Raw genomic sequence first — 24,337 nt, 5'->3', positions numbered from 1 at the left:
TCCTAATGAAGCCAAAAGCATGCCAACATTATAGATTGAGTGAGAAAGGGGCTCGCAGCAAGGATATCGAATCAGTGAGAGGTCACGGAATTGAGAGAAAAAAAATACAAGAATTCGGAGCGCGGCTCCATTTGCATTTATGGAACAAAAACCTCAGCATGTTATTCTGAGCAGAGTGGAATCTTGGAGAATTGTGTGGTTACGAAGTTTATGGATTTAATTAAATCCATGCAGCAGGTGATTGTATGCAAGTTACCTACATAGCCCGACTCATTACACTAGCCATTCAGAGGGCATGGGGACACACAGGCACACACAGACAGGCACACTACAAACAGAAAGCAGGTAAGCAGGGATGTGGGCTCCCCATTACCAGAAGTAGAGCTTGTTCCTGCAGTAACTGCTGCTGCAGGATCTCTAACTGTCTCTGCTCCTCCTCTAACTGTCGCCTGATGTACTCCTGGAGATATGGGCAGCAGGGATCGGGGTGGGGGTGTGGGGAAAGAGAGAAGAGAAAAAGAGCCAGTAATTCCACAGAGGAAGGAACTGCTGCATGAAGGATAGAAATGGCAGAAACACTAAGGGGACCTTGGCTCAAACACAGAGAGATTCAACTGCAAAAAAAAAACCGCAAAGACAATTAATTTAAACTGAAAACACTGAGAATTTCACCTGCCTGAAGCTGATTGAAATGACACAAGCTTTACATTCTACTATACTGAGAAAAAGTAAAAGGCAGAGCCATAATCTGAGGGCAACATTTTGTTCTGAGTTTCTCTAATGTAAATAGAAATTAATTCCATTACAGACTATGCAGGTACTTTGGAATTACACTGGTGTAAGTGAGTTCAGAATTTGGACCTTGAAGGGTGTTTAATTTATTTTTTTAAAAAATATTCCATATAAGCAGAGGAAAAGAAACGGTTTTAAGTGGGCAGAACAAAAAGGTGATTCCTTTGGGCCTTTGAAAATCTCCACTTCTGTCCTTTCACTTTCTTTATCTGTAGGACGTAATGTAAGGCCAGGTCTACGCTACCAAGCTTTGTCGGCGTAGCTATGTCTGAGAAAACTATACCCCTTAGCAGGCATAGCTATGCCAGCAAAATCCCTATTGTAGACGCAGCTATGCTGACAGTGTCATCGTAGCTAATGTCGTCTGAGGAGGTAGTATAACTATGCTGGCAGAAAAACTCCTGTTGGAATAAGCTGAATCTACACCAGGGAGCTTTGCTGGTATAGCTATACCGGCAAAGCACTGGTAGTATAGACAAGTATTCCCAACCCTGAAGTGGCATTGCAAGCCTTAATTAGTTAGGGGACAATCCCTTAAGGTCTTGCTCATGGCAGGGGCAGCATGCCGCGGGGGGCCCTCTGCCGGTTGTTGGGAGGGAGGCAAGCAGGCAGCCTTCAGCAGAATGCCCGCGGAGGGTCCGCTGGTCCCGCGGCTTCGGTGGACCTCCTGCAGGCATGCCTGCGGAGGGTCCACCAGAGCCGCGGGACCAGCAACCGGCAGAGCGCCCCCCACAGCATGATGCTATGCTTGGGGCGGCAAAATGTCTAGAGCCACCCCTGGCTCCTGGAACACTCCAGTGTAGGCGATAGTAGTTCCAATGAAGTCAATGGGAATTTCACACACGGCTCTTGAACAGGACAAGGTCTTTAGTGCTTATACAGTGTCTTGGAGACGTAAAGCACCTTTGTAAATTCTGCAGCGTTATGAGAAGAGGTGAAAAAGTTCTATGGCTACTATGAATTATGCAAAATGTTGCTCAACGGGACAGCCTCAGGACTGTGATAGACATCTTATTTTCAAGAGTGGGGATGAGGGACAAGCGTTAAGCACACTCCATTCTAAAGCTGGCACTGACAAATCAGCACCTTTACTCTTTTTATATATTTTCCTCTACTCTTTTCATCCTACTATCCTGAGAAGCCACGTGTTCTGAGAGCTATAAAGACGTCAGTTCAGGCAGAAGAGGGACCAGTTTTGTTGGGAACCAAGGTAAAGTACTAGAGAGAGTAGTAAACAAAAGCTTTATATAGGGAGCGTGGGAGTGGGAAAACGTATATTAAGTGGCCCTAGAATTGCTGGCCAACAGATAGAAGGGAATTAATATAGTGAAAAGCATTAAACACGGGGTTAGCAATTAAGCAATTTACTCTTTAGTGATGAAAGTGATCAAATGTGAGAGAAATAAGTAGATTTGCTTTTAACTTATTAAATGAATTGTAATTTACCACTGCTCGCAAAGAACTAAAATATCACAATAGACAATAATCCCAAGGGGAAGCAATTTTGACCTCAGAATCCTCTGCAGATTTACCTGCTCGTGCTCTGCTCGCCTCCTCTCTTCTTCTCGGCGCATTTGCTCCTCATAATGCCGCCTCTGCTCTCTTTCCTGCTGCTTCCTCATCTCCTTCTCTCTTCTCTGCTGCTATGGGTGCAAAAAACTTAGATAAACTATTAAGGTACTTGCAAATGCAAACAAAAAGCAGGCAGAAGTTCTCTACGTCACTTAAGAAACACATTCTTGACCATGCTTTTCAGAAGCCATTTTACATGGTGAGGGTATGTAAAGGCTGGATTTTCAGAAAGGCCTCCAAAAATGTGTGTGAACTTTTTCCATTACCGCATGTGTCCTATGCAAAAACAAGGGGCTCTGTTGTCCTCTCGGTTGCATGCATGACTCCCAGTGAATTCAACAGATCTTGTGCACATGTGTAACTGACGGAGTAGCTGGGTCCTGAACATGCAAGGACAAATATTAAAAAAGTGACACTGATTGCTGCCAAAATCATGACATTTCAGAGTACGGCAGAAACACAAGGACAGGATGAAGGCAGAAAGTGTGTGACAGAGCAGGCTGCTGTATTTTGTCAGCAAGCCATAATGAGGCAAACATGTCCTGGGTTGCACACTCAGCCCAAACTGTATGGCAGCATGGATGTTGCCAGGGCCGGCTCCAGGCACCAGCTGAACAAGCAGGTGCCTGGGGTGGCCAAGGGGAAGGGGCGGCACATCGGGCTCTTCGGCGGCAATTCGGCCGCTGAAGAAGAAAGCAGTGCGGTGGAGCTGCCACCGATCACAGCTTTTTTTTTTTCCCCGCTGCTTGGGGCGGCAAAAACCCTGGAGCTGGCCCTGGATGTTGCTCATATTGGCAAGAATGGGGTGCTTGGTGAGCTTTGTGTGAGAAGAAATGCTCTTCCAGCTCACTGCCATTTTACAGAAGGGCTGATGTCTGAGCTCTGAAAGGCTAGAGGGATGGGTCTGGATGCACCACGATCTCTTCTGTATGCTTTGCAGACAAAAGCTGCAATTCAGAGGCTGTCTGCGTCTGCAACCACACTGGTCACCAACAAAAGAGTTAGACAAAGGCAGTTTACTGTTGACAGACATCCACCCACAGTCCTCGCCTGAGCAGTGCTGCACATAGGACAAAACAGCAGCTTCATCGAACACAAGTGCACTGCTCCCACCCACTTTCAAAAGAAAACAAATGTAGGGGTCGTATTGCTGCACTTTATAAATAAATATCATCCTGATCCTGAGACCTAAGAGGAGTCTTACTGGAGTGAATGGGACTACTCACTGAGAAGGTAATGCTTGCCTATTATGCTAGCAGGATGAGACCTTTTGCATGGTTTTTTTTCATCAACTTATCTTATTTACTAAGAAAAATAAAGCTTTCAGTCAAGTCATTTGAAGATCAAACTGCTTTTTTATGTGGAAGATCTGCATGTTTGCAACCTCTTTCCTGGAAATCAATATGGTTTTCTAATTACATGCCACTCAGGTCCTACACGCAGTGCATATGCAATATCGATTGCGGTGAAGGGCGAGATGTGCTGACAACGTGCCCAATGTGCTCCAAGACAGAAACAAAAAAGTGTAAAATAATTAATTAGCAATGGGTTTAACTGGTTCAGCCACTTCCACATACAAAGCTGGTTGGCTTTCACTTTCTGCGGCGCTGTTCAAAATGCATTTCCCAACCTTCTCAACCTGTGCCACTGTTTACTGTTTTATCTACTATACACGTGCCTTTCTACTGGGGGAAAAGTGTATCTTGCCATACTTACTCCCCTATTCAAGGTTACAGATACCATCACCGCTTACATAACATCTTGCTGGGGCACTAGTTCAGTCCTGAAACCGAAGGAAGACTGCCAGCTCCCACCAACCGAAACATCTGGCCTTAATTGATGGGAGTGACTTGTTCAAGTAGAGTTATGAAGAGTGATCTGGCTGGGGTGTGGAGGGGAGGTAACCTTGAATCTGAGACTAAATAAGCTTTAGAGTAAAAAAGCCTGTTTCTCCTTGCCTTTATACTAGTCTTACTCCAGTGTAAGTCCACTGACTTAATCCTGATTTTCATCTGTGCCAGAAGAGATTCAGGCCCAAGATATCTGAGCTACTCTGGCAAACAAATAATAGAAAGATGGTTGGTGCTGGGCTACTCTGCTCAAAGTGGCGTAAAACAAAAATGCTAGACAACACTGCTTCCACTAGGAGTTTCTTACGGGCATGACCAATAAGAGAGGGATAGGCTTAGAAAGAGGACCCAAAATCAGTAGACACACCTGTATGTTATCTGCCTGTTTTCTATCCACATTATGCAAAAACATCAATTCAATGGCTAGTGTGACAGATTGACCACCAGAGGACAGTAGCATGCAAATATTGGATAACAGGGACCTGTGGGTCTGTGGGAACTCCATAGGTTCCAGTGCTGTAACAAACACACAGCTGTAATAAGGTGCCAATACACACACTTCAGAAATTACGTGCATTTTTTTCAATCAGGCATCTCTGCCACTGCAAATACAGTTACTCAGGGCCCTGTAGTGGTTAGGTAGGTAAGTAATGTTCTGTACTGCACTATATTAGACAAATTATATGCATCACAATGGCTCTTATGGAGCTGATCTGTTTTGGGAAAATAATGGATGTATTAAAAATTGTCATTGTGCACATGCTGTATTTAAGAATTTTAAAAAATGTATCACATGGTGCAGTACAATAGAGTCATGGTCACTTGGTCACTCTGAAAGGGTCTTTCACCTTAAAGACATGAGTCTCATTAGGTAGGTCTGCACTGCAGTCTTAGGTGTGATGCAGCTTGGGTAGGCACATCCACGCTAGCTTTCATCTAGCTACAAGAGCTGAAAATAGCAATGAAGACCTGCTGGAGTAAGTTTCATTGTGGTTAGCAAAGGGAGTAGATACCCAGGGAGACTGGATGGGGTTACACAGCTGATACTGCCAAATCTTCATGTCTATTTTTAGCTGTGCTACCTAGATTAAAGCTAGCCTGTGTATGTCTACTTGAGCTGCAACCACACCTGCATCTGCAGTGTAGATATAAACTACTAGTGACATGGATGGGAATGGGTATTTGACTGCATTTTGAGGAAATTTCCCAACATTATTCTAGTTCCAATGCAGGTCTAATGATACCAGTGGTGAGAAAGTTAGTGATGGTTGGCCACTGGCATTTTTACCAGTGTTATTAACCCTGCTCAGAGGAGGAAAATTACATTTTTGTAAAACTATTTACAACTGTAGGGTTCAGAAAGCAAAAATGTCACAGTGTAAACATAGTCACATTATCCACGTTTTATTTAATATTTTATATGTGTGTGTGTTATCATATATTCGTATTCTTTTTTGAATTCATGTGACGGTTTCTATTGTGGAAATCTATACTACAAAATACACAGGACATGGCTGAATTAACCCTGCAGCAGCAGCCATAATTTATGGGAGTTCCTAACTTTTGAGTTCTCAATCTGACACCCTAAAATGTCCTTTTGATGAAAGCTCTCTATCAATGGAGGTCATTGTCATTACATATGTGCACAGACACACCATATATATTTACACACACCCTCATGAAAATGCTTTGTGTAGAATATCCCATTTGACAACTAACTGGATATACTAACCTGAACTTCCAAATAACTACTGCGTGCTAAGCTATAATATCACACTGCTATTTTAATAACACATCAACAGAATAAAATAAGTAACTCCTGGCCTTCAGACTGATATGATGAAGCTGAAATATGTTTGGGAATCTAGACTGAGAATACCGAGCTACTGCATGCCTTCCTGCCAGCATGATAGTCATTTGTCAGGTCACATTATGACCAACTGCAGCTATCAGCTGAGTGAATTAAAGGCCATTTCACCACAGATACTATGAATTAGCAGAAGACTCAGTCTCCTGAGGTGCTGGAATTGCTTCAACTCAGTGCTCTGCTTCTACAGCCAGCAGGCATTCGGAGATGACCTGGAAGCATAACAGAGTGGGTGAAGATTCCAGCACTGCATTGTTTTCTCATCTACCCCTGCCTATGCTGCTGCCAATTTCACGGGTTCTGGCTGTGCTGAATCGATGCTGTTGGAATGACTGAAACAGAGGTTCCTCTCAATCAGGGATTCAGAGCAGCAGGAACATGACAGAAAATGGCAGCAAAAGATTAAAAGATGCTCTTTTTATTTGTCTCCTTTTCTCCTTCATCTGTCCATCCTCTCTTTCCTCCCCCCCCGCCCCCTGCCATGTGATAATGCCTTCCTAAGCCCTGGGTCTATAGTATATGTTCACACTATATAGACCTTTTATTCATACAAGGGAAGACTACCAATTAATTGTGAGTGTATTTATATAGCTTCACAGGTGAGATTACATGCAGCTTTTTGGCAAGCCACAATGAGATCCTATTTATACAGCATTAGAAATGACAGGTTTTAAATACTGATGGTGGGAGCCAAATGAAGGCAAAGACACTACTGGGAAGGCCTGGCATGAAAAGAAGACTTCAAAAGAATAACAGTTCACTCTGCTAAACTAGACACACTTGGGAATAGGAAGTATAACTGAGTCATAGAAGGTTAGAACCATGGCACAAACTGCAGGCTAATTCTGAAAAGCAATGATGTTCGTAAGAAGCAGCTCTTGGGAAAAATTCAACTTCCACTACCAAATGTAAATATGAGTCACCAGACAGGAAGAAGGGGAATTCCAAGCAACAAATGGAAACACATATTCTAAGTAGCAGCAGCGTCTTTGCAATATGCTATCTTTCTAGGCCACCAGTGAAAAAGGAAACGTGCCTGAAATACCATCTATTTAGATGGGTCAAGCATTGGAACACAGATAGATATTTCCCATGAACGTATGGGCCAGTTAGGTATTTCCCATTATTGGGAATAAGGATTTTGTATGCATTGAATGGGAGTTGGAACTTTAGTCTGGGAACATCATGGTTAGCCCAAAGGACCCTATTCTCTAAGACAGCCTCCCCACACCAGAAGGCTCAAAGAATAAGCTTTGCAAGCTTTTAAAGACAAAGCAAAGGTAATGAATGGTAAGAGGATGTTAAGTAAAGGTGACTTAAGTAAAAGTGAAAGAATTCTGCATGCATTGCACATCTATCCCAGGTTTTAACTTCATGAAACTAATGATTTAAAGGATAAACCACTACCTTGACCTTTGAATGCATGAAAGCAATGGCCCTGGCTATACGAAGGGTTTGGTAGTGGTGTAACTAGCCAGGTGTAAAACCAGCATAGCTGTGTGGCTGCAGCATGACTGACTTTGTAAGCGGCAGTGGCGCCATGTTTCTGCATTAAGGGTTTGCATGGATCCAGTTGCATTAGTGAACATTCTCCTAATCTATACAAGTAATTTGTATCTTGCTCCTGCAAAAGAAAATGCTGATGGACAGAGTCATAGCTGGTATAAATCTATGAGTGGGTGACTGCTGGGGTTCATATGCATGAGTTTATCAATTGCTCCCAGAGTGTGGAGTGGATGCTCTTCTGTGCTTTTCATTTATATTTAGATAAATAAATAGCAGAAATTTTTATCAGCTGAGGATCTGGACCCTAAAACAGCACTGAATGAAAGTTCACCTATATACAACAAAGCACTCAGATTTGTCTCACGTATTCACTGTAAAGATTTGACCTTTACATTTTCTGCCTAGAAGAAGAAAAGAAAGCTACAACATTGCACAGGAATGTGGCTACATAAAACATCGGCTAAATGTGTCTGTCCCCAGTGGTGCAGGAACAATTTTTATAGTAGGGGTGCTGAAGGCAGAAATCAGGTATTTGGGTTGTTATTACTACGTCAAGCCAGGGAGTTTGGTAACACCCCTAGTTCCAGAATCTATGTTGTCCCCTTCTACTGGTTAGCCTGCACTGAAGAGACATGCTGATTCAGCTAAGCTCCTAGTTGGAATGGCAGAGGTCAGAGCCTTGATGCTGAAAATCCTGGGTTCAATGCCTGTTGATTACCCTATGGGGGTTATTAGACCACTATCTTTTAGCGACAATAGAGGGGGGAAATCAAAAGGTGTTCAAGCCAGCTAAATAATTCTTTACCATACAAATATTTTCTTTGATTTTATTCAGTTTTGATATTCTTTTGTCTTTCACATCTCTTTTTATGATTAAATCTCGGACCTGTTTTGGATTCATGTCCCAAACTTTCTGTAGCAACAAAATAAAAAGTGGATGACCCTCGTTTCTTGAATTTTCTTGTATTTTCAGCACCTGAGTATTTTGCTCCCAGAAGAATAAGACTTTGGACCAAATTCTGCTCTCATTTACACTCTTCCGACTTTCATTGTCTTGGAAGTTGCAGCTGTGTAATGGAAAACAGAATCTGACACACTGTTTCGAATACAGTCAACAAATGTGAAAAGTTAAGTGGCACCTGTGATCTCAGTGCACACCCCTGCAGGATGGAATCCTGCCAACATAGCTATAGCATTTCTGTCTCCCTGGGGCATCATTTGAACTTTAATTACTTTCCGAGTTAAAGGCTCTGGCTGTAAGTGTCACTAAATCCTTTTGAAAGTTAATAACATACTATCACAGGTTTCTTTTACTCAAAGGGATGGATCCTTCCATTAAGAAGGCCTCATTAAGCCAGTTTCAGGACACACTGTACTGTACTGTGTGTCTGAGAGAGAGAAATATGCATATTCAGCCACATTCAAGCTAAAATTCCAAGTAATTTTTCAAATACTGTTTCAATGCCAATTAGTTATGGAAGGACAGGACTCGTTCCCTCAACCAATATTGGTCAAGCTGCAGCAGAAATTAGGCGGTGGTTCCTTTCTGTGGCACTGACTGTTTTTCTTCCCTCCTCTTTATAGCCCTTCCAAATCACATATTCCCCATTCCCTGCTATGATACATGTCACCCAACTCCTCTCACTGCTGTCATTTTCTCATGATCAAAACTGAAGTCAGGTACTCCGGGCAGAATGCAGGTTTGAGGATATTCAGCTCTGGGGTGGCCATTCCTAGAATAATGAGTTCACCTCAGTGCCAGAAGGATGTGGACCAAGTGAGAGGGATGTCATACAACTACCACAGAAACTGTGAAGATTAATGCTGAGATTTTCCCATCTGCCTAGTGGATTTAGATGCACAATTTTCACTGAAATGATGGCTTTGAAAAGTTCAGCCTAGAAGAGTAAAATATGTGTAGGTTGGTTAATTGATGACCAAATGGGATATCTCCAAGTGTTTGACAGGTATGAACAGAAGTTCTCAAAGGTCTTGTTGAAGGCTTGTAGAGAGCTGGCTCTCCTCTTTAGTTTCATCAACTGAGCTGCATTAAAAGATCACTAACAACATTCAAAACTTCCTTCATTTTTCTTTTTCCATGAACGCATTGCTGTCTGTGTCACAGGGATGTCATGAGATTGTAAGTGGGAGGACAAGTGCCCATGAGCAAGTCTTCCTACTGAGCTGTGGTCTACACTATGAAAAAGTTGAAGAACCCCTGATTTAGGATCACCAAAGGAGGGATCATCATACAAGCGATGGGATGACATCAAGGAAAGAAATGCTGAAGAAGGATTTCTGTTTGGTGAGCTCTATTAGGTGGGTGAAGAGGCCATCTACTAGTGACATGATGGAAATTCCAGGTCTAGGTCTATTTAAAACTAGATAGGACAAAGGAATAGAACATTTCCTTTCCTATCTCTAATTAGTATAATTCTATGACATAAGCAACCATATTGCATTTCTGAAGCCCAAGCATAGCATCCCTCTAAGTCAGTCATTCTCTTTGGCACTGCGCTGACTTCCAGCTGACATATTCATTCATTCAGCTTGGCCTTCTTTGTAGGGATTTATTATGTGTCTGGACCCTCTCTACAAAAACTGATACATCTGACACTACTAGGTAGGCTGACTTACAAGGGCTCAGGTGTTTGTGTGTCCCAGATTGGGTTTTAAAGGCCAATTTTATTTTATTTTGAAATATCAATAGCCTCCATCTTCAATCTGCTCCCCTTTTCCTCTTTTTACAGTGATCTGCTGATGGAGAGCCGCAATCAAGAGACATTTTCACTGACCATGCCCAGTGCTCTCCAATCAAACTTTCAAACAGTATAGAGCATATTTTGCTCTTAATTACACCAGTATAAACCAGGAGTAACTCAACAGAAGTCAGTGTAGAACTGCTGTAAGCAAGAACAGCCTCAGGCCCAAACTTAGAATACCCTACTGCTGTGCAAGTGCATATCCCCACAGTGGGGTAATGCACGCTACTCTCTAGAGCAAAGTCCAAACATTAAAGTAACTTTCTGGGGGTAATAGACTCAAGGGACCAGCAATAACATCCAACACAATGCACTTGTGACTGATACCCTTTGGTGACTGTTTGGTGCTCTCAGCCCAGTCCCTGGTGGACAGGTGATCGTTACCATAGTTGGCACTAATTTGCATCCTTGAAAGGGTCTGGAGACCAAGCTTCCCATTCACCCATGGCGGTGGTTCCATCAGTCAGGATTGAGGCACGCTGATATTGGGCACTATGGCGAAGTAGGCACTGATTCTACCCTCTTCTGCAGATAAAATACTTCATTCTCCTGGTCTCATGCTGAGACCCCTTTCATGAGCATTAAATTCAAGTGGAAAATTATAATAGTTAATTGTTGGGGAGATAGGGACAAGGAGTACATTTGCAAAGCACCCTCAGAGCAATGCAACTTTGTTTTCACTGAGCACCACTTCACTATTCTTCTGCTACAATGTATTGTTTTAATGTGCATTGCTAATGGAATAGGTGCAAATGAGATATGGCATGGCACTATACCTTCTATAAATTATGCCCATTGAAAAGTTGTAAGAACTCATACCAGGGATGGAGAGGAAATGTTTATACTAGAGGTTAAAACTAGATGTGAGAAAAATGAAACTAAGCAAGAGAAAGTACAAGCCGAATATCGGGGAAAAAATCCATGTTGGCGGTGTGTAATGGGGTGGCATGCCCTTTTAAGGGCGGTGGGGACAGCCAATCCTAGTTATTAAGGAGGCGCATCTCAGCAGGGTTCAGCTGATTCCCCTATAAAGAGCAGCAGGAAGCTGCAGAGAGAGAGTGTGTTCTCAGGGAGACCGGAGTGGAGTGCAAAGGCTGCTGGGAGGGAATAGGCTCCAGCAGAGAAACCTGGGACTTCAGACAGGAAAGGTCTGGGAACGGGCTGGTAAGAGGGTCAATGGATGAACTTGAGGAGGAACTTGAAAACTGTCTTTGTTTGTTATGATCGTAAAACCAGAACCTGGGAAGGGCTGTAAAGGGACAAAGTGTTTGTGAGCCATTGAAGAAGCCCCATGAAGGGGGAAAGTGAGGCAGGGGACTGCTTGCTGGCCACCTTGAAGGGCTGCTGGAGCTTGAGCCATTTAAAACTAGAAGACAGACGTTGTACAGAATGATCCTGAATTTGCAAGGGGAAAGACAAGTTAACCTAACAGGTCTTCCCATCCCTGATTTCTACATATGTTCTATGAGAGTCTCCACTACATTCACAGCTACATCCTAGAAATATGTATAAACCGACCAGACAGATCGAGTATATGCTATAGTTAGGGCATGATTTCGTTGCAACGTCAGATTCTATGAATTTCCCTCTTCCTCTATACAAACGGTCATAAAAAGACCGGTCACCCCCACTGTGGAAGTACCGGCGTAGTTCTATGACCTCACAACAAAGTCATCCTCCTAACTACGGAATACACATAGTATACCTACATCTAATTCTACCTATACATATTATAGAATATAGATATTAAAGTGGCAAGAACCACACAGAATGCACAGTCTATGGATGATTCAGCTATTGCCAGAAACCTGTTTGGTCTGGATAAAGAGTTAAAACAAACAAAGTCTCAGGCCTGGTCTACACTACGCGTTTAAACCGATTTTAGCAGCATTAAACTGATTTAATGCCGCACCTGTCCACACAACGAGGACTTGCTCTTTAAACTGGTCTCTGTAATCCTCCTCGAAGAGAGGAGTAGTGCTGAAATTGGTATTACCATATCGGATTAGGGTTAGTGTGGCCGCAAATCGACAGTATTGGCCTCTGGGAGGTATCCCACGGTGCACCATTGTGACTGCTCTGGACAGCAATCCGAACTCGGATGCAGTGGCCAGGTAAACAGGAAAAGCCTCGCGAACTTTTGAATTTCATTTCCTGTTTGCCCAGCATGGAGCTCTGATCAGCACGCGTGGCGATGCAGTCCCAAATCCAAAAAGAGCTCCAGCATGGACTGTACGGGAGATACTGGATCTGATCGCTGTATGGAGAGACAAATCTGTTCTATCACAGCTTCGTTACAGAAGATGAAATGAGAAAGCATTTGAAAAAATGTCCAGGCTATGATAGACAGAGGCCACAGCACAGTGCTGTGTGACAAGTGTAACGGAAAGCCAAAGAATGAAATGGACGCTCTTGGAGGGAGGGAGGGGCTACTGAGGACTCCAGCTATCCCACAGTCCCCGCAGTCTCTGAAAAGCATTTGCATTCTTGGCTGAGCTCCCAATGCCTGTAAATCGTTTCTCGACTTTTTTATATGTCACCCTATATCTACTGCATGCTGCTGGTAGATGCAGTGCTGCGGCAATGAATAGCAGCATCCTCTCCCCTCCCCTCCCCTCCCCGGTGGCAGACGGTACAATATGACTGCTATCCATCGTCATTATCAGCCCATGAGTGCTCCTGGCTGGCCTCAGGTGAGGTTGGGCCGGGGCGCCTGGGTAAAAATAGGAATGACTCCGGTCATTCCCGGTAGATGGTACAGAACGGCTGGTAACCTTCCTTATCATAGCACTGGGGCTGAGTTCCATCAGCCCCCGCCTTTCATGTTCTAAGAAAAAGATTCTGTACTGCCTGGACTATCATAGCAGCAGGATGCTGGGCTCCTTCCCCTCCACCGTTTAATGTCTTGCCTGGACTATACATAGCAGCTGGAGGCTGCTCTCCCATTTATCTCACTGAAAAGTCAGTGTTTCTATTCCTGCATTCTTTATTACTTCATCACACAATGGAGGACACTGCCATGGTAGCCCAGAAAGGTGAGGGAGAGGGAATCAACGGGTAAGGTTGTTGCAGGGGCACCCCTCGTGAACGGCGTGCAGCTCATCATTTCTGCAGGATCTCACACGAAGCGGCTGTGGTCTCGGTTCTCTGATATATACTGTTCTCTAGCAACACTTGCCCCATATTCTAGGCAGGACTGACTCTATTTTAGATAAACATAAAGGAGGGATTGACTCGGGGAGTCATTCCCATTTTTGTTCTTTGCGCACCCGGCCGACCTCAGCTAAGGCCAGCCAGGAGCATCATGACAGCAGCAGACGGTATAGAACGAGTGATAACCATCATCTCATCGCCAATTACAATGGCACAGCAGGCAGTAAGAACGACTGGTAACCATCTCTGCTACCTTGCAATGGCAAATGAATGCTGCTGCGTGCACTGCAGTACCGCCTCTGTCAGCGGCATCCAGTACACATACGTTGACAGTGACAAAAGGCAAAATGGGCTCCATGGTTGCCATGCTATGGCGTCTGCCAGGGCAATCCAGGGAAAAAGGGTGCGAAACGATTGTCTGCCGTTGCTTTCACGGAGGGAAGGAATGAGTGACAACATTTACCCAGAATCACCCGCGACACTGTTTTTGCACCATCATTGCATTGGGATCTCAACCCAGAATTCCAATGGGCAGGGGAACTGCGGGAACTATGGGATAGCTACGGACAGCTACCACAGTGCAACACTCTGGAAATCGACGCTAGCCTCGGTACATGGACGCACACCAACGAATTAATGTGCTTAGTGTGGCTGCATGCACTTGACTTTATACAATCTGTTTTACAAAACCGGTTTATGTAAAATCGGTATAATCTTGTAGTGTAGATGTACCCTCAGCTAGGAACAAAGGAATTGCCAGAGTGGAAAGACCAATGGTCCATCTAGCCAGTGCCAGCTGCTTTAGAGCAAGGTGCATGCAACCCCACAGCAGGCAATTATGGAATAACCTGCCCTAGGGAAAGTTTTGTACTAATCCATATTAGTTAGAGGTTGGCTCATGCCCTGAAGTACGAGAGTTTACATCGCCTCAAAAACTCTATATAATCCTTACTATAACCATTCCTGATTTCTTGCCATCCATATTATATTTATTGGCTACTATTTATAAACGAGACTGCTTTCTCTCTTTTTACTAACACTAACGGCTTGTCTACATGAGAAAAAGGCCTGGAATAGCTATTGCTGAATAGCTGTTCCACACTAGCTCCCCGCACTAACTTATACTCTGCACCAAGAGTGCCTTTGTGCAGTTTAGGGTAATCCACTTTGGAAATGGATTATTATAAACTTAGTACAGAATAAAAGCATCCACACAGAGACTGAGTGCAGAATAGCTACTGCATTTTATTTTCACCCCCTTGCTACTTCTGCACTCGCTTCCCTATGAATTCCCCATGTAGACAAGCCCTAATAACCTTATTATTGGTTGGAGGTTGCAGTATAAAACTGATAGAGAGATCCTCATCCATACAGGCAACTCCATTTTCACAAGCAGATCCCAAAGGTGGTAGTGAAAAAAAAAATCCATGTGCACCTGCCAGCCCCACCACCCCCATCTTGTGTACTGAAGTACCTCTTTATACATGCAATTATCCAGTCCACATGAAGATATTTTTGTGAGCACCCATAACCCCCACATTTCAAAACTTGACCGAAAGTGACTTAGGAAACAGCAGCACTTGTAAAATTTGAAGACATTGCAAACAGTGAAACAAACAGATCATATTAGTTTGACTCATAATGCCAGCAGCTAGAGGTTTTCACTGACATGCTCTTATTCAGCAACTTGAGAAAACCACCAGCTTCCTGACAAAGCCAATTGCTGCTGCTGCTAAAAACACCAACCGAGAGCACAAGATAAACCCTCAGATGCTAGGCTAGCCGCTGCTTGACGCACAGTTTCTTGCGTCTGGTCTACGAGAACACATGAGCTTGGGCAGAGAGTTGGTGTGTACAGCGTCAGACATAAGAGGAAGCAAGGCACAAAGTTGCTGTTATAAAATTCAGCAGTAATTTGAAATACGAGCATGAGACAAAATGAAATGTTGACATCAGAATTGGGTTTAGGCTGAGGATGCTGTTCAATTAGGGCTGCACTTCTCCACTAGTGGCATGACAAAACAGCTGAAAGCCTTCTGTCTCCACAACCCCTTTGGCTCATAACATATTTCCCTCTCATTTTAAAAACTGAAATTTTAAAGGGACATGTCAGCTGGGAAGGAGGCAATGAGAGAACAGCCCAAGGTACTTTTCCAGTTACCCAGAGTTAAGGCATTTGTTTCAATAGCTGGATGCAGTGACATTGATTTTGAATGGAAAGAGAAAAGGGAGCGACTTCTTCAGAGCCACATACAAACTAGAGGCCTGATCTTGAAACATGTTCAGCACCAATAAAATGAGCTCCTCACAGGATTAGAACATAAGAATGGCTATAATGGGTCAGACCAAAGGTCCATTTATCCCAGTATCCTGTCTACCAAAAGTGGCCGGTTCCAGGTGCCCCAGAGGGAATGAACAGAACACGTAATAGCCAAGCGATCCATTCCCTGTTGCTCATTCCCAGTTTCTGGCAAACAGAGGCTAAGGACACCATTCCTGCCCATCCTGGCTAATAGCCATTGATAGACCTATCTTCCATTAAATTATCTAGCTCTTTTTTGAACCTTGTTATGGTCTTGGCCTTCACAACATCCTCTGGCAAGGAGTTCCACAGGTTGACTGTGCGCTGCGTGAAGAAATACTTCCTTTAATTTTTTTAAACCTGCTGCCTATTAATTTCACTTGATGACCCCTAGTTCTTGTGTTATGAGAAGTAGTAAACAACATTTCCTTATCTACTTTCTCTACACCAGTCATGATTTTATAGACCTCGACCATATCTCCCTTTAGCCATCTTTTTTCCAAGCTGAAAAGTCCCAGTCTTATTAATCTCTCCTCAGACAGAAGCCACTCCATACCCTTAATAATTTTTGTTGCCCTTTTCTGAACCTTTTCTAACTCCGATATATCTTTTTTGAGGTAGGACGACCACATCTGCACACAGTATTCAAGATTGGGCTTACTGTGGATTTATATAGAGGCAACATGATATTTTCTGTTCTATTATCTATCCCTTTCTTAATTATTCCCAGCATTCTGTTTGCTTTTCTGACTGCCACTGCACACTGAGTGGATGTTTTCAGAGAACTATCCACAATGACTCCAAGATCTCTTTCTTGAGTGGTAACAGCTAATTTAGACTCCATCCTTTTATATGTATAATTGACAGATCCCAGTGGAGCCAAGCCAAGGAGATTAGAGCTCTAAATTCAAACCCTGTTTGAAGAAGAGAGAATGATTTGTTTCAATTTAAAGGGAACATATTAATACCCCAAGCAAGTCGAGTAAGTATTGTATTTATTATAGGATTTCAGCTAATCTGGTGTCTGCTTTTATTCTGCTGTTGTTCCATTTCTCTATTGCTTGCAGCAACATCCATTTACACAATGGCAGAGTCAGCTTTCCTTATGATAGTCCTCAAATAATCACTTACTATAGTGCAAGGGATTTTTTAGTGTGTGGAATTCTATTCCCCTTTTCAAAGCTGCTCTTGACTCATCAACAGCATAGAGAAAAAAGAAAAAACCTGACCTGCAATTTATCAAGTGTAGAACATGCTGCACACTAACAATGTTACAGATCGACACATCTACCAGACTGGAAAATGCTTAGCTTGTGCTTTGCCCCTCTGCTGTTTACAGCCCTGAAGGAGGCTAACTGAACCACCTTGAAGAACAGCCACTCGCTGCTCTTGCAAAGTATACAATCAGCTGCTTGAAATTCTTTCATGTCTAAGCTTTTAGCCTGAGGTATATTATCCATTGCATGGAAACCTAGAAAATGTATGGAAATTTAGGTTAAATATAACAGACATTCTGGCTAGTTCAAATTAATGGGGTGGGTGCCCTGATAGCCCATTTGTCGCAAAGTGTTTTTCCGACCAGTGACCTCTTTGCAAAGCTAGTTTAATTGCTCTTAATGTATGGACTCTTAAATGAGGCAGTTGGGATGACTCCAGGATGAGACAGACAATGAGATTTTTTTATGAGAGACCATGTCAAAGGTAGAAACAGGGGAAACCCCTGTACTCTTTCATAAACAATTCTGTAACACAAGAACAAAGGGGTCACTCAATGAAGCTAATGGCCGGTCAACTTGAAGCAAAAGGAAATACCTGATGCGCTGCGTACTCGGCCTGTGAAATTCATTGATACTCAAAATCAGAGTCAAATACTATCGTTGTATTCTAAATGAGATGGATAATTTTATAACCAAAAATGTTTGCAGTTAGTGTGCTAAGACCAGGGTAATCAAATGCCATGCTTAGGGACATAAACTAATCATTGCAGAAGCCAGAAAGGAATTTGCCCTGCCCCTTCCATGTACATCATTGCATAACAAGGCTTAAGATGGACTTAAGTGCAGTCCTGTGCAGATATTATGGGGGATTTTCAGCTTCCTCTCAAGCATCAGGCACAGGCCACCGCAAAAGGAAGAATAATGAATTTGATGAACCACTGGTCCAATCTGGCATGGTAAACTTTAGTGTGAGACAGACCTTAGAACAAAATGCACCTACAGTGGAACTCACATCTGACAAATGTTTCTGGGGACTCTTTTCTGTTCCTTATAATGAAGGCTCATTATAGTGAATAAGCTTGATTGACTTCGGAGGAGATAGTTACTTGGATAGCCTGGTGAAGAGTAGTAGAAGACCACATATAGAACAGGAATGGATAGGCTTTATGTTCAACAAAGCATCCTGGTTTATCAGTGTTTGTCCTAGCAAGGGTAGAACACATTCCTTTTAAACAGTTTGAGAGCAGTATCTTAGTTCTGCTACAAAAATATTACCCATTACAGTGCCATTTAAAAGCCCATTTCATGACCCTGAGTAATTACCTCCTCTAGCCTTCGCCTTTGCTCCTTCTGCTCCTCAATCCGCTTTTGCCGCTCTGCTAGCAGTTGCCGCTTGTGCTCTTCATTCTCTCGCTGCTGCTGCTCCAGCTGCTGCCGTCGGAGGGCCTCTGAACGCTCTTTATTTGCTAGCTGAAGCCTCAAGAAATCCCGTCTCAGTGTTGACTCTCCAGGCAGATTTAGGATGGAACTTCAGAGGGAAGAAGCATCAGAGGTGTTCTAACCATCCGTTTATGCTCCCGACCGAGAAATTCTGCATGTGTATCTATGTTTAACTCCTTTCCCCTTTTCGCTTTGCATTTTGCCATTGAAAGTATTTGTATAACAAGTGGAGGGGGAAGTGCTGGCACAGTATTTGGTGAAGAAAAGCAGGGAATCACAAATGGACTAGGTAGAACAGCTCAGAGACTTGCCAGGTGAGATGCAGCAGTTCTGCTGCCTCATTTTTTATATGGTTTTCAGGAGACAACAAGCTTCATGGTGGATCAGCGTTGAATTTGTGGCATAGCTCACATGAAGAAAGGGTCATCACACTGTTTACAAAATCACTAGTAATTTATGTCCTCGATTTTTTTTAAGTCTCTAAACCAAAGTCCCTTCCATTGCAGTGGCATGCACTATATTTAGTTGTTCACAAAGCAGATTTAGTTTGAATCATTGAAATAAAAATACCAGATTATCTCAGTAAAACAATGGAATAACCTGATACTAATTACAATGATTCTTAAAAATGTCATCAAAAGAAAGTTCAACCACTGTTTAGCTTGAAGAAGCAATCAGAAAGGTTTCATGATGAGAAACTACATATAAATAGGGAGCTATACTTGGAAACAAATGACCACATTGTCAAGAACCATCTTTAAATTGAACTTTCAATTTTACCACACCTAAATTCTTGCACATGCAGTTTCCCACTTCTAGGTTCTTTGGAAAATAAATATTTGCATGTGTAAAATTCCTTCCCACATGTAAATTAGTTAGTTAAGCAAGCTGTGTACTTAGCCATCTAACAATCTGGTTTGTTTATGCAAATATACTTGCATATACAGTTTTATGTATATAAGATGTGAAAAACTGCAAGAACAATTTTAGAGGCTGGATCTGAATAAGTATATGGAAATATTCGTCTGTATATTGAAAAATTGGTCAGATTAGGGACAGAAATTCAGACATGTTAGGGGGTGGATACTGCTGCTATGACCTTGACAGACTGGCACTGATGAATTTTGAGGCCAATGACTAAGCAGGCAAGTTACACAGCTATCCACATACCATCATATGAAAGAAAATACAGCTACGGTTATTACCCTAGGTTTTTATTTTTTTAAAGAAAGAATAGAATAAAATAATTATCATATCAATGCAGCTTCAAACCCTTAGTGTACAGATGCCCACCGGTGAATAGGATAATATATGGAACCTCTGCTTTCTTGTGGTGTTGGCATACTGTATTGTAGATCACAACGAAAATGAGGTATCACTTCTTCTTGGCCTTTTAGTCAAGGTGAGCTGTAGGACCAATTTAATATCCAGGCATCATCTACTAGAGGGACTACATCCCACCTTTGCATGGGATAGACTCAATGATCAAATTGGTCTTTTTCCATCTCTAGCTCATACAATCCTATAATCCTAACCAATTCTGTACACAGTCAGAGAGATTCAAGGGGAGAAATGAGCACCTAATTTTTACCTGGGTTCTCCAGAGTCATTTTCTTCTTCCTCTTCCTCACTTCCACTGTATTCATACTCAGTCTCATCTAGGAATGTAATTGAATGTTAGTGCCCTCTACTGGACTCATTTGTTTTTCTACTGTTTGAAGACCCAGATGCTCTGGTATGAGAACAGAAACCTCCTTTATTTTAGCCAGGGAAAATCAGTAATATTCTCAAGCTTTTTGCTCAAAAAGTCTGATTCTAAATGAGGGCCACAAAGCCAAGGAAATTCAGTCAAAAGCATAATGCATTCAGCTTGGACTAAGTATACAGCAGTCACTGTGCAGTGGCTGTCTGACATGCCATGCACTTCTTTCTACAATGGGATGAGTTAAGGATGGAGTTTCAGTCTAAAGTCTGAATACAGTGTTCCCGATTCAGCACTCAATACGGATCTATATCAACGGAGCAGAAAGATGCTGATGTAAAGACAGAAACTGCCAACACCCTTTTGTAAAATCAAAATATAACATTAAACAGATGACAAATGTGTAAAGTACAATTTCTGAACCTCAACTCCCAGGAACACTCTTGCAAAAGTTAAGGTACAGGGCAGAATTCTACAGCAACAAGCCTGTGAAACTGGGATTTAAATACTGGTCCGAAGGCATAAACTTGCTTTTCCCTAAACATATGCACTTTTCTCTTTCCTATTAATATCCATATTGATATTTCCCAGTCAATGAAGGTGTCTACATAAATACCCAATTACAATGCCGTACCACATTCTGCAATTTCTATTGGGATATAAGTGAAATGTAGAATTTTTATCGGATGACGAGAATTATAGCAAAAGAAAGGCTCACATTTATCCAATTATTTTCCATCTCTAGGGTATAACCTTCATTTGCCAATCTAAATACATTTAATACTTCACTAGAATCTGGCTTTATTGTTTTCATTTTACTGAAAAAAATATCAGGAAATGGAATTTAAGCATGAAAAAATGATATTGCTTAAAAGAAATCAGAGAAATAGTGATGTGTTAATTGGCTGGATTCTACAAAACATTTCAGCCATTGAGAGCAAAAATAGAATACACTGCACATTCAAATGCTGGTGTTGGCAATATATTATTTTAACAAGTTTGTTTATCCACTAAGTCTTCCTTTTATGAGACTTAACTGTGTCTCTGTATGATTTAAGTCAGTTCATTGAAAACGTATTTGTTTCAATTGGTTATTCCTGTAGCAGACACTGTTGTAAGCTCTTCGGGGCAGGGATTTGGTTTTTATTTGTACAGCCCATTGCCCAGTTTATAAATATGATTTGTGTTGCCATTTTATAACAGGACATAAGAAAACATGACTTTAGTGGGTTTCACCTTGTGTGTGTGCCTGGTGTGTATACATACTCGATTATGAATACGCATTCACAAAGTGCTTAGATTCAACATTACAACAGCGCACTAGGCCCCTGTCCTGCTCCTAGTGAAGTGAAGGGTAAAAATCCCATTGTCTTCAGTGATGCAAGATCAGATGCTAAGTAATAACAGACATTAGATCAGGCCAATAAATTATTTTTTGTTCCTGTGAAAAAATTAAACACAAATTAGTATTTATTGAATTTTTTTTCAAGTTACTGGGTTTTCATTGAAAACCAACTCCCTAAATGTCTCAATTTTTGTTTTTTATGAAAACTTAAGAAAATTGAAGAGGGTTGAAAGCACCACAGGACTGCACCCATTTAATTAAATCCATTTCTAAATTGAGTAAAATTCACGTTCAAACTGTGACCAGCCCCGAAGCATAGTCTGATCTCAGTACAGCACTATGGCACAGTCCCTGGGACAGGGTCTCTATTATGTGTTTATCCTGTGCCTAACACAGCAGGGCCTTGGTCTATAACTGAGGTCCCAGGTCCTACCATAATACATACAATAGTCTCTTCTGCTTGGCTGCTAACCTTTTTCTCCTCGCTTCTTCTTAGTCCTATCAATATGGTCCTTAAGCTGGATGCGAACCTGCCTTTCATTAGGCTGGTCTCGAATAAATGGGTGCTTCATCAGCTGTTCAGTCGTTGGTCTCTGACTGTGGTTCTTCACTAGGCAGCTCTCAATGAATGACTGGAATTTTTTAGACCTAGCAGAGAAAGAAAAATATGTAACCGTGTTAAAAAGAACAACATGAGTCTAGAATTACGTCCAGTGAAAATGTATCAGACATTTTCTGGATACTTAAAAGGACCAGCCAGCTTGAATTTTTTTGTTTGTTTGCAAATTGACTAAATTTTTAAAAAATGGATTATTGTTAGAATGTATTCTTTCAACAGTATTGTCCTGAAATAATTTTCATCATCTCCTGTTGATGGTTAGAAGGATCTCTCCATTGCTCATTATAAAATACAGATAAAGGGAAACAATTATTTATAATTATCTATTACTGCATTTTGGTGGGCGGTAATAAATTTCTGGGTTGAAGGGGGATAAGCAAAGTGATTTACATTGACTCAATTGATGTTACACAGATTTTTAAACATTTATAACGTGTACAATCTCCTACTCCTTCTTCCAGTTCTTAGTCCATCACTTACTCCCACCATGAGCTTGGACAGCATGCACTAATCCCACAGGGCATTACATCTTGACTATAGTATGTTTGTGAAATCTGCACTGTCAGCAGGTATCCACACTGCTTCAACCTCCACCCATTTGTGGATCAAAACTAATGACCTGTCACTCTTGCTGGGCTGTGCAGAAGTGGGAATGAGGCTCTGTTGACTTAGCCTAGCCCATCTTCCCCTCCTTGCCTTGCTACAAAGAGTTAAACTAAACTCCGGCCAAAGCAAATCTGAGAAAACAAATTTCTCTTGGCCTCGGACTTTGCATATCAAAAGTTCTGCCTGGAACTAATTTCAGCACATTATAAACCCAAGCGAATAAGGATTTACAAGAAGGAGATGCTGACAGACCACTATGGTGCATGTTGCTTTAGCAAACTGGAACATTTGTGTAAATTAATGTCAGAAGCCAACTGATATTACAGAATTGCATTGAGAGGTAAAACAATAAGCTTTCAGGGATTTTATTTTTAAACCGTCAGACTAAAAAGCGATTTATCTTTTAAGTACTAATCCATACAAATTGGGATGTGAAAATAAACGCTACTAGCTCCAATAAAATCCCCCACCCAGATTTATTAATGAGAAAATCTCTCCTCTCTACCCTCCCCCTAAAGAACAGTTTCTTGGTGTATTCCAGAAGGAGAAAGTCGGGTGAAGCTTTATTCAGTCCAGTTCTTTGTACATGTTAAAGTAGAGACTGAGCCTCTGAGCCTGTATGTGGATCCATGTGGGCAGACCCCTTCACGTAAGTGGAGCCACAATAGGACTGGGGACCTGCCCAGGCAGATCTAATTGCCGGATCGGGGCCTGAATCATTACAGAGAAATGTAGCCAAAGACTGTAATGTCTGCTACACTGGACAACAAAAGCAACTGGAAACGTCTCATTTAAGTGGCACTCTGTTTTATACAATCTGTTTGCTTAAAACAAACCTTGCAAAAGTAATTTGCTATCCCCTCCTGAAGTGAACTACCACAGGAATCAGTGTTTAATTACATACTTAAAGTGTTTATTTGACAGTTATTGTAAATAAATACCAATTGGTTATTAATTGACTCTTCCTGGAGTTTAAGGGGTATATAAAATGCCTATGTGTAAATGATCATGAATCCCAGCTGCCAGTAATTCGATTTTGTGTGCAGTACATTCCATTAGATTAGTACCTCCTGTTTACCCAGTCTGCTTATATGCAGTACTAATATTTTAATACACACATGGAAGTTAGTTAGGTATTGACACTACATACCACAAAAATGTCAAACTAACAGTCAAGTTATATTATAAGCACAGACATTAGTGAGACATTCAGTGCTTTACTGGAAAGCAAATACACATTTTGCACTGCCAGTCTGACAGGTAGTCTTACAACAGCAGTTAAAAAGTGGCCTCCCTTTGCATGTGTGCATGAGATCACCTGTGCATGTACTTTTCAAACATCTGCATGTGCATGTAGTGAAATTTACAAAACCTACTTGTATACTTTTCTAGCAGGCCCTGGCTTCTATTTTAAGGGGAAACACTGCAAAACTTGGCAGTCTCATATGGCTTTAATCCTAATAAGGCAAAACTTCGCTATTTCAAATGTTTTTCGCTTTGAGTTTTTGGATTGTTTTGAACACGAAATTCAAACTGAAATTCAGGGAGTTGGAACCTTCTTGAATCCAAGGGGAAAGAAGGGACGCCCAAATCCCTGTGAAACA

At 41.9% G+C, this 24,337-nt stretch overlaps 1 protein-coding gene across 12 annotated transcripts in view; it reads right to left on the bottom strand.

The window, feature by feature from the left end:
• TNIK (TRAF2 and NCK interacting kinase) overlaps window positions 1-24,337 on the bottom strand; it is a 317,025-nt gene that overhangs the window by 63,055 nt on the left and 229,633 nt on the right. For 6 of the 12 annotated variants that reach the window (XM_032783676.2, XM_075068391.1, XM_075068389.1 and 3 more), the window contains exons 10-14: window positions 21,981-22,156; window positions 20,053-20,119; window positions 18,345-18,549; window positions 2,325-2,435; window positions 374-460 (exon numbers count right to left, since the gene is read on the bottom strand). In XM_032783676.2, the coding sequence (XP_032639567.1) occupies window positions 374-460; window positions 2,325-2,435; window positions 18,345-18,549; window positions 20,053-20,119; window positions 21,981-22,156 (646 nt within the window). The remainder of the gene's footprint in view (window positions 1-373; window positions 461-2,324; window positions 2,436-18,344; window positions 18,550-20,052; window positions 20,120-21,980; window positions 22,157-24,337) is intronic. The other 6 variants (XM_075068396.1, XM_032783680.2, XM_075068390.1 and 3 more) reach the window with 3 other exon arrangements.

The sequence above is a fragment of the Chelonoidis abingdonii genome, chromosome 8, assembly GCF_003597395.2.
Source record: "Chelonoidis abingdonii isolate Lonesome George chromosome 8, CheloAbing_2.0, whole genome shotgun sequence".
Lineage (NCBI taxonomy): Eukaryota > Metazoa > Chordata > Testudines > Testudinidae > Chelonoidis > Chelonoidis abingdonii.
Note: the sequence above shows the minus strand (reverse complement) of the source record. Positions and strands in the feature narration are given on the sequence as shown.